Source organism: Acipenser ruthenus, chromosome 2 (genome assembly GCF_902713425.1).
Source record: "Acipenser ruthenus chromosome 2, fAciRut3.2 maternal haplotype, whole genome shotgun sequence".
NCBI classification, from domain to species: domain Eukaryota; kingdom Metazoa; phylum Chordata; class Actinopteri; order Acipenseriformes; family Acipenseridae; genus Acipenser; species Acipenser ruthenus.
This window is the reverse complement of record NC_081190.1, coordinates 33,959,599-33,972,874: the sequence shown is the minus strand read 5'-3', so window position 1 is coordinate 33,972,874 and position 13,276 is coordinate 33,959,599. Positions and strand designations below refer to the sequence as shown.

Here is a 13,276-nt window from a genome sequence, read left to right as displayed (position 1 = left end):
TGGAAGTCCCATACAAACAAGCTAGACTGTTAACTATGGGTATTATCCAAGGGGAGCATTTGTAATAAATAAATAAAATGTATGCTTTGAGGTGTAACCCTTTCAGCACAGAAGAGCTGTATTGTAGCCCACAAATCACGTGTTGAAAGAGTTAACATGTTATGTTTATTTGCACACAAGGTTTGAATTTGAATGTAAAGTAAAATGATATTATGTAATTGTAAGTTATTTATTTGTGTTTAATATATATCAGCAATATATAGTATTTGAACCAAGTAGTTTTTAAATAATACACTTGACAAGGGCTTGTTACCAAAACACACACACACACTCACAAACACACACACACACACAATATAGAAAAAAAAGCTGTGCACACTCCATTCGTTATCTCGATCTTGTTACTTGTTAAACTGCATAACGTACGTTGGTGGTCGGTTAGTTTTCACATTTTGAAACCCACCAGGCTGCTCAAGTTTTGAGTCAAGGTTTGAAAAGCCTTGTGGTCAGAGCTAATGAAGACTAGTTTTCTGTTCCATATCTTATTTTAGTTTCTCGCTTTAGGCTTGTCTGAATAGATGATAGTTCCAGTAAATGTTGTAAGAATTAAACAAGCATTGTGCTGTAATGTTAACTCTTTGTTGACCACTTCTCAAAGAGGATTATTCGTAAGATTTGTGTATGCTTTACATTATTGTAGTTTGAATGATTCAAGGGGCATGGCATGGCAGTGGCTGTCAATCGATCAACCATGATGGACCTTTCACAGTTACCCATAATGCCTGGCCTGGACTAGGCAAACCCTTAAGTCTACTCCCATAATCCATTCATTGCTGTAACATTAACCCTTGAAATGTTCACTAATACTGTCAAAATGTTAGCTGCCATTTATTTGGTTTAATTATAAACGTAATGCTTTATTTATTGTGTTTATGTATTTATTTTTTTATGTATTTATTTATTTTACTATACATATAAACTGTTAGTTTGGTTTGTTTATTAATTACTGTACTTTTCACTGCTGTATGTGTGTTTTGTAAATGTATTGGGTGTACACTATAAAATGTAGTCTCAATTAGACGTGTTTGTTTTTTTCACCTTTTTGGTCATTTCTAATATCTGTAATTACTCATGACCTATGGGCCCTATTTTGACGTGCAAAGGCAAAAGCAAATTAGTAGTTAGAAATAAAATAATTTTACTGATATAGAACATCCAAGAAACTCACTCAATTTAAACACGTCAAGTGGACAGAGGAACACCATTAGGACAAGGTTAAAAAGATTAAAAAAAACAACTGTAGAGCTACCTTTATCTGAACTGCTCTCTTACGCAAACCCCAGGAGGGCTTGTCAGCAAGTGAATGAAAAAGTGATAGGATTGTTAGGTAAATTGAGTAGTGCAGTTTCTGACAGATTGTAAAATCATTTTCATCACACTCTGTAATTATGCAGTTCTAGTACCCTATTTCCATTCTCAATATCAATGTGTTTGTAATTGACCTTGTCATTTAATTTGACACGTCTGTTGATTTCTCTGGTTTAATGAGTAATACCAAAACAACCTAATGGGTATCAAAGCTGAATTATTGGCACATTATTGCTGTGGGCGTGTGCTTATCTAGCAAAGACATGAAAGCTGCCTATACTGAAACCCATCCGCAGTTTGAGTCAGCACTACAGGCTGTTTGGGGTGAGTCAGAGAACAATGTGCTGAACACGAACTTGCAATGGGGGGAGGAGGGGGGAGCTAATGTTAATTTCTCCTGGAAACTCTGATAAAACCTTAAACGCTCACAATATCCAATAACTGCTTCTTGGTAGAACACCCTGTTGGTATGGAAATATCACAGCAAATAACTAATGCATTGTTCTTGTTGTATAGATTTACTTTGATTATCGGTTTCTGTTTGTCACACATCCTGGTGTCTTTTTAAAAGCAGATGGTAAAAGCACTGAAGTGGCCCCGATACAGCTCTCAAACTTGACTAAAGTGCAGCTGATACACCAGAGTTTAACCATTCTCCTGTCTCCCTGTAACTAACCTGTCGTGACTTTTCTTACACCCACTGTGGAAGGGTTGCAGGGAGGCAGGTTAAGGGTTACACTGCATTATATTGTGCTATACATTTTTAAATCATAGACAGTTTTTTTTTTTTTTTTCCTGGTTGGCACGTGAATTTAGAATCTGTTTGGCCTATGCATATGTGTGCTAAGACCTAGATTGTATATGATTTATAATAAAGGGGAATCAAAGAAACATTTGAATGCTCTATAAATGCATTATTTACTGGTACATTGTGATGGTGCTTGCCTCACAGATCAAAAGTGACATCAATAATTGGCAAAAATTGACAAATGCTACACACATCTTTTATTTAAAATAACATGATGATACCGAAACAAAAGCATAAAACATATAGGCTATGTGATGTTAGTCTAGCAAACTTTTAACTGAAGCAGATCAGTTCTGGCTTGTTTTACAGGAAACACATCTTCAATTAAAATGTTGTTTCATTTTTAATCCATACAAGATATTCCTCTGTGAGACGAGTATAGACCCCAGGTTTTTTAGGAAGTCCGCATTCTGCACCAAAGGAAACAATACCTCTGTAGACACCATTGCATAGTAATGGGCCACCTGAATCTCCCTAGAATAACAAAAACATACATTAAAAAAAGGTTTTGCGTGACATGTTGTTGTTGGGCCCTATTTTAAAGTGTGGAATGAATATAACTATTTTAACTGTATAAAACCTTTTGCTTTTAAAGTGAAGGACATTTAACTTGATTAAACCTTTCCAAAAAATGTGTCAGTTTACATGGACCAACAGAAGAACATTAATTGAACCGTGACACAAATACACTTCTTGAACTTCTAAAATATCTTGCAATTTTTTTTTTTTTTTTAAAGAAATGCTTATCGTGCTGTACATCATCAAAACAAATAAGTCAAGGAGGAAACTACATGTGTTCATAGACATGATTATCTTTGGCGTTGTCCCTGCATCTAAAAACATCTTGAATATGCTTCTATATTTCTTTACTTATGCCATTAGAGAATAGGCATGCTGTAGAATTAGCCCTGGTGTGTCATCCTCCTCTAGACACATTTGCACCTGTGAATATAAACAGCATGATGGAGCACTTACCTGACATGCATCTTTTCCACCGTTTTTATCTCCAGCACACATCATGTTTTTTGTTATTCTCTTCCTATAATAGTCATTGCTGTTGCAAAGTTCTCTGTCTATGACAGTGATGTTTACTTCTCTGAGCTTGTCGGCATACTGTCCGTTGAACTTCATGGAGCCCCATCCTGCAACACTGCAACCTGTACCAGCTTTCACTTCCTCTCCAGAGGTAGGAAGTTGAAGGACAGATACAAATTTGTTCAGCTTTGCTTCACCTTCCAGCTTTTTGAATAAGAAAAAAAGTGAGATTATTTATATATTTATTTTTGGAATCTGTGAGACTTAATATAGCTTACAGACAACATATATATATAAGACAGAGTAAGCTAAGTTTCTGAAAATACAAAGACAGCTTCTTTAAACCACAAAATACAAACACTGTAAAGCATTTTCTAGCACACTTAACATGACTTTAATGAATAATACCTGTAAAAGCATGATGTCATTATCCGTAGTTTTGTTGTTGTATCGGGGATGTTTAACTTTTTTCTTGATTTGAAATGTCTGCTTTTCTTCTTCATAACTTGAAAGTGAATGAGCTCCCAGGGTCACCTGGGCTAGACGACCACTGCTCTCCAATAAAACAAACACAAGGATGTAAATCCAAATGGTGCAATGGAACACAATGTGCTATATTTTGAATAGTATTAAGAAACAATTTAGTGCCTGGAATGAAGAGTGCAATTCTTGGAGTATACTTTGGCTAGCCTGCATTATATTAGAACTGATGAGCAAAAAAAAAACAATATTTGAGTAAGTACCTCTCAGAATGATTGCAGAAATGTGGTATCCACTCATATAAATGTGCAAATGAGGTGTATAAACAAATTATAATGAAGAAAACTTCATGTATTTGTGGAAGTGGATATGCAGTTTCTCTGTTGACGGCGTATGGAACCAGTTTCATTCACACCTTAAGTACAGTACTGTAGCCTACATCAGGCATGCTATGAGAAGAGCATTTTCAGATGCAAAGAGATCAGTAAAGCTTGTGATGACATGCAAGCTTGATTAACTGTCAGTCCTGAAAATACTTTGATGGAGCATATATATTAAACATTCTATGAAACCGGTTCCAGACAATTCTGCACTGTTTTCCCGAATCCACACTGTATACAGCAACTATTAGAAGATATGGTTGTTAATTTACTAAGCTATACATTCATGCAGGTGTCTGCATCTTCATATTAAAAGCAGTTGAGTTCCTTCAGTGCCTAGGCTTGCCTGCAAATTGCAAACTGTCAGTTATGGACTAAACTTACGTAAAGCAGTGTGCTGCAGTCAGCACCCAGTCTGGTTTAATCAATGCTCCACCACATTCAACATTAAGATGGGCCATGAAAGGTCTTGAATGGGGAATAACTTCATCCCCTCCAACTATGTCCATGCATTCACCTACATTGACCAAGGTTACAAAGTTATACATCAGCTCACAGTTCCATGCATTATACATGACACACAAAGTCGACACAGTAATATAGTTATCTAATAACCCTTATTAATGTATCTCAATTAGGCTTATCTGCAGGAGTAAAGAAGAAACAAAATGTGGCTGCAGTGCAGAGTGCAAGTAGGAGCTTCATGATTGCAATAGTGAAGATAGCACTCTGGCTCTTCATTTCAAATCTAAAGATGTGGTTTTTAAGATGATACTGCTAGTTTATCTCTGTATGATCATTTTTAAAGATAACATGATAAACACTTTAACACAATTTCCCGAATACAGTACTTTGAGGACATAATGAATCAAACTGCACTTATTCAAAGAAGCCTGTGTGGCCTGGTAAAATTATATTAAGGTTTACAAAAATGCTGGCCTGGCTAATTGCTGTCCCCTAGACAGCTGTTACATTAGTTCAATATACCTTAACTAATATGTATTACCAATACAATTTTTTAAAAATTTTGTAGCAATTACGCCTGCCTATCTAAAGAAGAGCACTTTCTGCTATTTCTTGCCCTATAACTCCCAGGTACTCTAACTCCCAGGTACCATTACAACTCCTACATGCTTCGACTCTTCTTCTCAGTACCAGTAACCAATGGCTGCTTTTCTATGACTCATCTATTTCATCCCCAGCCTAGTAGCAGCCCTCAGAGTTTAAAAAAAGAACACTGTTGGTAAGCCTAGTAAATAGGCCTAAAAATGATTTCCATTATATAAGAGTAGGTGTTAAAGCTTCATTCTGATATTGGACTTAGCTCTCGCTAAGATAAGCACCAACTAAGACATAGCTTCTTTTACTGTAAACTAGTGATCCATCTGCGTTTCCTTCCATCTGATGACGTAGTTATCCTTCTGTCTGGTGTTGATGGCTGAAGTGTAATGCTGGCTCCAGGGATCAGACTATTTTGCTGGCGCATCAGCACACACAACGGCTGCAATGCTGGCTCCAGGGATCAACCACAGTGCGGCCTCCCTAGTGCATTAGCATGACAACCTTCTGGACTGAGCTAAGTAGGGTGCTTCTCTGGGGTCTTCAAGTGGGCACCTTCCATCCTTGGTGTTTCGTCAACTAGCCCACGACATCTTAAGAGGGTTCGACAGTGATTCTGGTGTCCCAGCATCACCCCCCTCTGTCCACCACTCAACTAAGCCCAGCTTACTTACCTTCCTTTACATCAACGTTTTTTTTTTTATTGCTACTGTGCTTGAGGTCCCCAACCAGAATATTTTTGTCTCAACCAGAGCCAGTTGCTGCTCCTCTCTGCTGCTGCAGATAAGTTCTTCACTATGCATCGCAACTCTTGACCACTGAATCCAATGTCTCTGAGAAACCGGGTATGGAGTGTGCCACAAATCCTTGACAACCCACCTCCACTGGGTAAACCTGGACTCTCCACCCTCGCTGTTTCACTTCAGCAGCTAGTTGAGCGTACCGAAGTTTCTTCCTTTCAAATGCCTCATCCACAGAATCCTCCAATGGCACTGTTAACTCTACCAGGTGAACAAGGTGTGCTGATCCAGACCACAAGACAATATCAGGTCTAAGGTTAGTGGTGGCAATCTCAGGTGGGAAAATAGGCCATTGTCAAACATCTGCCAGCATTTTCCAGTCTCTAGGAGCTTCCAGTTGTCCTAGATGAGTTTTGGTTTTAATACCTTTTCTTGGCTGTTGCTCCCCTGGACGGAGGATGTTGTTCTTCGTGTGTCATATATTGCTGGCATTGGTGGCAACCTGTTGGTCATGCTGCTTTTGTCTTCCAATGCTAATGCAAAACATCACAGCACCTGGTCATGACGCCAAGTAAACCGTCCTTGGCTAAGACCCACCTTACACCCTGTCAAAATGTGCCTTAATGTAGCTGACGACACATAACGGACACCACGGATCCTCTCCTACCCATAGATTAAGGCTCTGTGGTGATGGGAAAACATCATATATTGACCTGATGAGGAAACTGATCCTGCTCTGTTCCATTGTCCATAGATCTCCCCAGCCGATCTTGCATTGTTCCACACTCTCCCATCTCGTCCATTCTCCCTGCTTGGCCTGGGAAACTGCCTTTACGCACCTCACCCTCTCCTCCTGCTTTTGCACCTCGTTGACTACCAGCTTCCTCCATTCAGCTGGGGCTGCTTTGTGCCATGTAGGAGGAGCTGAAGTGAGACCAAGGCCTCCTCTTCCATGCTGTACTTGCCCCATGATATCACTGATACGAAGGGCAGCCTTTGCATCTTCCACAGCTTCCTTTTGCCGCCCACTTTCTTCCAGTTTTCAACACAGGTGCTGCCTCCCTCACACATTCCAATTGAACCTTGGCACACTTAAACTCCTCAGTTAGAGCTGAGACTTGCAGCTGCAGTATCCCTTTACCATACATCCTAACCATTTCCTGACATATTAACTGATTAGCACTTCCAGCTTCTCTACTGTTGTCAAGGAAACCTCATACACAGTGAGTGGCCACAGAAGTCTTGGCAGTAGACCAAACTGAAAGTCCCAGAGTTTAAGTTTGCCCAGTAAAGCGCTGCTGTCTATGCTCTTCAACCCTTGCACTGCTTGTTGTCTCACTTCTCCCACATGAACTGTGTCCTTTAGGTCCCCATCATACCATCTCCCAAGACTTTTCACAGGCTTTTCAGACACTGTTGGTATTGCCTCACCGTTAATGTAGAACCTCTTATCCACTACTTTACCTTTAATTATAGAGATGCTCCTTGACTTAGTGGGCTTGAATTGCATTCGTGCCCATTCAATGTTATGGATTAGTTTGCCCAATAACCGATTAGTGCAGGCTACTGTTATAGTCATGATTGTCATACACAATGTTGCAAGTTTATCTTTTATGACCCTTTGTAATAGATTGAGTGACTCCTTCTGACTTTGTTCTGCTCTCCTCCATTGCTTCTTCAGCTGCCTCCTTTCTCTAACTAAGCGCTCAACCTCCTGCTGCCGTCTAGACTTTACAGGAATAGTTTGTACTTTCTCCTTTCTTTTTTCAACTCCAAACCTCTCGCTTCCATATGCGTAGATGGTATCCTCAAATTTATCCAGCTTCTTTTCGACTATTCCACCTAACCTTTCCAACGCAAAACAGAGATCCGTGTTTACTGTGTCCCACTCTGTTTTCTCAGAAGCTGTTGGCCATTTAACTCCAGGCTAGTGCCCGTTGAGGTTCTTTTCTCTCTTACGCTGGTTCATCTGACCGGGTTCACAAGGATCATTAGGTTCATCACTAGTTGTGTTTATGCAAGTCCTCCTATGACAGGGGTGCTGATAGCCTGCAAACTGTGGATTGCTTCCTGTCGCAGGATCTAAGCGAAAACAGCAATAGAGAATGATGGAGAAAGGTAGAAATTAAATATACAGGATGTCCCTTAAGTCAGACATCATTGTTAATTAAGTAATAATGTATTCACGCTTGTAGTTTACCAGTGAATTGAGGATAGGCAACTGGGTTGTGGGACAAGATCTTCAATCCACAACAACCTTCCTTAATTCTCTGCTAGAACATGTACACACATCTATTAATATTCAATTAAATTACCCCTTTAGTTTGTAACTTAAGCTACCTTTTTGGTGTTTTCATATACAGTGCAGTGATTACTAAATATTCTATATTTAGTAGCTGTCAGCTTTTGGCTGTATTCAAGTTAATATTAAATGTATTATAAGTTCAATTAAAAAAAATAGTTTCCTCTGAAATATTAAGTCAGTTATAAAGTGTATATGTGGCTGTTGTTTGGTTTGTCTCGAGAGGTTGTACTCAATTGTGTCTAGCTCAACAAATCATGTTTAGCTATATGCTTCACATTTGAACGTATAGCGGACAGCCAATCAAGATTTTCACCAGCTATGCTCAAATATTGGATTCTTTATTTCTTTAAGAAATGTCTTCAACAAATTGAATATTCTTTTTGTGCTGCAGGTAGTCGATGGAGTGTTGCTGTCCAATTAAAAAGAGAACATCTTAATCTGCATAATGCATGATATTGCCTATGATGCCTGACTTGTGGCCACTTTATTTGGACCTGTCCACAATTGGATTTGGCATCTCCCTGAATTAGATATGCAAGTTTGGTTGGTCATGTGATATGATGCTGTGGGAGCAATTTGTGAGGCTTGGCAAATCTGACCGCTGTCAAATAATAGATCAAATAACAAAAACGTTTAATGCAGTGCATCCCACACCAATCTCTATCCGCACCATGAGAAGAACCACGCAGCTGATCAACAACATAGTCACTGTTGCTAAAACAAAGAAGAAAATAGGCTACAGTGGTGTGCGGAAATGAGAGATTGGACTACTGATGATTGGATGAAGATGATGTGGTCCAATGAGATTTGATTCAAGCTTTTTTGCACACATGGTATAGCTCAAATATGGAGAAGTCCACCCAGCAATGCTGCACTTGTACCCTGATGGTCAAGATGATAATGCATCCGTCCACTGTACCAGAATTGAGCGCTAATAGTTTTAGGAGCATGACCGAGACTGCAAGCATCTTCTCTAGTCACCAGAATCCCCAGACCTCAATCCAATTGAGCATGTAGAAGCTCTTTTTAGCACCTTTAGGTTGCAGACTCTGTGTATATGCTTTGTCTGGGGTAAACATTTTCACATGTTTATTGAAGAAATGCATGTATAATGAAATCAAAATCAGGAGCAGGTTAACAAACATAGTATTTTGTTATATTTAAGCAGGAGTTTGAAAATGTAGGGTCCCCTAATTGTATCACAATCTTTCTTGTACTTTTCTACATATGTAAAGTTTCTCCTGAAAAAAATTTAATAAATAAATAGAAGGGACAAACACATTGAATTCAGATTAAAAGTTTGTTGCTTGGATAAGAGCAATTGTAAAAGTCTTTATTGGAAATTTAGCAAGCGTGATACATGATGTTCATTGCAAACAAATGGAACGAGTATGAAGTGAGTATGCAACATACAAAAACATTAATATATGTGATGCAAACAGAAATGAACTCAAGTTTTAAAACATTACATTTTATTTGCCTAATTTTTAAAAGGAGACGTGAGAAAGCAAGGTATTATGTTTTTTTAATTATCATTTAAGATGTATTTTTAAAAAAACACAGCTTTGTGGAATTAACGTTTTGTAATTTTTTTAATCCAGGAAAGGTACTGGTTTGTGAGATGAATATAAACCCCTGGCCTTTTAGGGAGACCACATTTAATACCACTAGAAACAATCCCTCTATAGATACCATTGCATCGTAATGGTCCACCGGAATCTCCCTAGAATAAAAGATAAGACATTTCATTGAAATATCAGATACATATATCCCAAGTAATTCAAGTGGATCTCAATAAATAGCATTTTGGTAAAGAAAAGCATTAGTGCGCCATTTTGTCACATATACCTTTATTGTTTTACACTGAATTTGTATTATATTTGTGTGTTTGATGTTATGCAACCTGCAATGTAATTCTGTAATGAGCAGTGTAGTGTTTATTGTTGGTTATTATTATCTTATTTAATCGTTGCTCACCCATGGACTTTGAGGGTTCTGGGCTCTGCGTTACTCCAAACTTTTTGTGTGTTATGTTTCAGAATGTATGGCATCTTAAAAGTAATAGGCATAAAAATATCGAAATGACACCTACAATGCATGTTTTCCTTTATATACACACCAAAACTAGAGCATAAAGCAGAGCCAATATTCCTTAGAACAAGTACCTAAAGTAGTATGATGTAATTATCCAAGAATGATGTAATGAATTGGATGCTGTAATGAATTGGTCTCTAATAAGGATGATGTAATGAATTGGCCTCTCAGCCCAATTAATTGAATGGAAAGGCAAGGGCTGGACGTGAACTGCAAACCAGATGGGTCAAAGACGAACGCCTTACCATTCAACTAAAGACCAAGCTCTGTAGTCGAGAGGTAAATACATGTCTTAACAGTCTCAATTATGAATAAATGGCAGTGCTAAATGAAGAGCAGGGTATTGTTCTGGTTTTCCTAGTTTAATACTGTTAAATAATGATCTAAAATGTTCCTTTTGCCTTTGTCCTTTGTTAAAAAAATATTCTAGTGTGTTCTGCATGAAAACACAGACATTATTTTACGGCAAAGGTAAACCACTTCACAGCAGTTTATTGAAGTACAAAGACACCTGCGGCCAAGCTTAAGACTATTAACCTTCATTAGTAATCTGAACCTCATTTATTCATAATTCCCATTTTCTTTAGGAAAAGAACACAACAACTTTCATTTAACTAAGAACCACTCATTTGCATATCAAACCCTAATAGTAAAAGCAGTGAACTCATTATTGCCACCTGTTGGCAAATCCCTGAATTGCCGTAGCCATGTCCAAACTGCACGATGGAACTTACCTGACATGCATCCTTTCCACCCTTGCTGTCTCCAGCACAAAGGTTGTTCTTTGTTATTTGTATTTCGTTGTTGTAATAGTCAGGGCCGCTGCATGTTTTTCGGTCTATAATAGTGACAGTCACTTCTCTGAGTGTGTCCGAAGCTTTTCCTTTATTCTTAGTTAAACCCCATCCTGTAACTTCACATTTGGTACCAGCTTTGACATCATCTCCACGTGTAGGTATTTGGAGAATAGATACAAAAGTGTTTAGCTTTGCTTTACCATCCAGCTGTAATATTGAAAACAAATGTATTATTTATTTTTTTTCTACTCTTAGCAAAATATGATTTTTTTTTCCCTAAACAAGGCCAGTATTTATTGAAACAAGTACCTGGAGTAGCATGATGTCATTATCCAAGTTCTTATTGTTGTAGCGAGGATGGGGAACTGCTTTCTTGATTTTGTACGTCTGCTGTTCTTTTTCTTTCTTTAAACGTGAATGAGCACCAAGAACCACAACCTGATTTGTTTTGTTCCTTCATTAAAAAAAAAACATATATTTTACAGACATAGATTATAAATTGAAACATGTTGTACACATTGATAAAACAGACACATGCACAGCTGTCTAGTCATTGCTGTGAAATGATCAAACCTTTTAATTCTATATTTACCAACTGATAAACATTTGCAAGTACAATTTCTCTAATATAACTCATTTTTAGGGTCCTCCTTCAGAAAATGGGGACTCTTATGTGCTAAATGTGTCAGTGAGGCTCTACATTGTGAACATGATAACTGCTTTGATTTAGCAGCAATTTTCACCAAACTTTTACCTAACCTCCTATAAACTCTTCAGATTCCATTGGGCTATAATCTGAACTGCAGGATTATTACACAATCTATCGCCTGTCGTACTGTCTGGCAATACACTGCTTTGTATTAGATGCTAACTAATATGAAGACACTTTAACTGACCCAGTCTACATTTCATATCTGTGCCAGGCACCTAAAAAAAAAGCTTCTAGTCAAAGCATCTTAACTAAAACAAACTATGGAATTGTAAATGGAAGCTTTTAACCCGCAAGAATCATGCTAAATATATACTGATGCACATGTATTTTGTGAATACTTACTCCAAACAATGTGCTGCAGTCAGTACCCAGTTTGGTTTAATCAAAACTCCACCACATAGATATTTCCCTTTCAGGTAAGCCATAAAGGGTCTTGAATGGGGTTTCACTTCATTCCCACCAATGATTTCCATGCACACATCTGAACACAGAAATAATATGAAAGTAACATGATAAGTAATAACTATCACCAATGAAAAAGTGGCTTGGATTGCTGACATCATCAAATATAACTGCTAGCATTGTAAAATTGACCTATACAGTTTTATCATAAAATGCATTTCAAATAAACATACCTCCTGGGATTAGCAAGAAAAGAATGGAGAGTGCAGTTAGGAGCTTCATGTTGCTGGTTTGAAGTAACAGGTAGTTCTGCACCTCTTTTTAAAAACCTGTGTCTAACTTCAAAGGAAGTGGTTCAAAAGTGACCTACCACACCAAAGACTTTTGCGAGTGGTTGATGCATTTGGGGTACTCTGAAGATGCTTTTTGAATGTAAAAAATAGCAAATACAAACATTTGAATAATAACTAAATCACTTATGTAACACTAGAGCAATGGAAATAATATATATTTTTAATGATAATACTATCCCTTATGGAACAAAATATATATTTTAATATATGGTAGAAAAGTATGATCCTTATATTTTTTCATATATAGAAATTGGCCCCTTTTTTATATATTTAAAATATATGGGATATATATCAGTATCATACTTTTCTACCACATATTTAAAATATGTGTTTTTTTTTCCATAAGGGATAATACTAAAGAATATACCTGAGAGGGTTGTTGTTGTTTTTTTTTTTTTAGTAGTTACAATGTGAGAATACTGCATACCAGTGCTTAAAAAAAAAATAAAACTGTTTCCTGGAAACAAGCATCCTTTACCAACGATCGGCTTTAATGAAAACTAGTCAATACAAGTAGTGTGGTCATTATCCTTCAGCAAGTGACTTTCCCAGCTCTCTCTAAATGTCTTAATGCGAAACATACATACTGTATATCCTGGCCTGGATACATTGGAACCTTTTGAATATGTGGAGGTGAGCAAGAATTTAGTGAGGGGCACATTTAGCATGATATTGCTGGTCTGCTACTTTGATGTGGGATGAGCACGGTGAGGGGAAATGCTATCTTGTAATAGCAGCATGTG

At 37.6% G+C, this 13,276-nt stretch overlaps 1 protein-coding gene across 1 annotated transcript in view; it reads right to left on the bottom strand.

Moving 5' to 3' along the window:
- Positions 1 to 2,396: 2,396 nt before the first annotated feature.
- Positions 2,397 to 13,276, bottom strand: part of LOC117420520 (uncharacterized) — a 34,237-nt gene continuing 23,357 nt past the window's right edge. Inside the window, exons 11-16 of the mRNA XM_059007102.1 lie at positions 12,121 to 12,259; positions 11,376 to 11,520; positions 11,004 to 11,273; positions 3,620 to 3,766; positions 3,152 to 3,415; positions 2,397 to 2,650 (exon numbers count right to left, since the gene is read on the bottom strand). Coding sequence (XP_058863085.1) covers positions 2,501 to 2,650; positions 3,152 to 3,415; positions 3,620 to 3,766; positions 11,004 to 11,273; positions 11,376 to 11,520; positions 12,121 to 12,259 — 1,115 coding nt within the window. The 3' untranslated portion in view covers positions 2,397 to 2,500. The remainder of the gene's footprint in view (positions 2,651 to 3,151; positions 3,416 to 3,619; positions 3,767 to 11,003; positions 11,274 to 11,375; positions 11,521 to 12,120; positions 12,260 to 13,276) is intronic.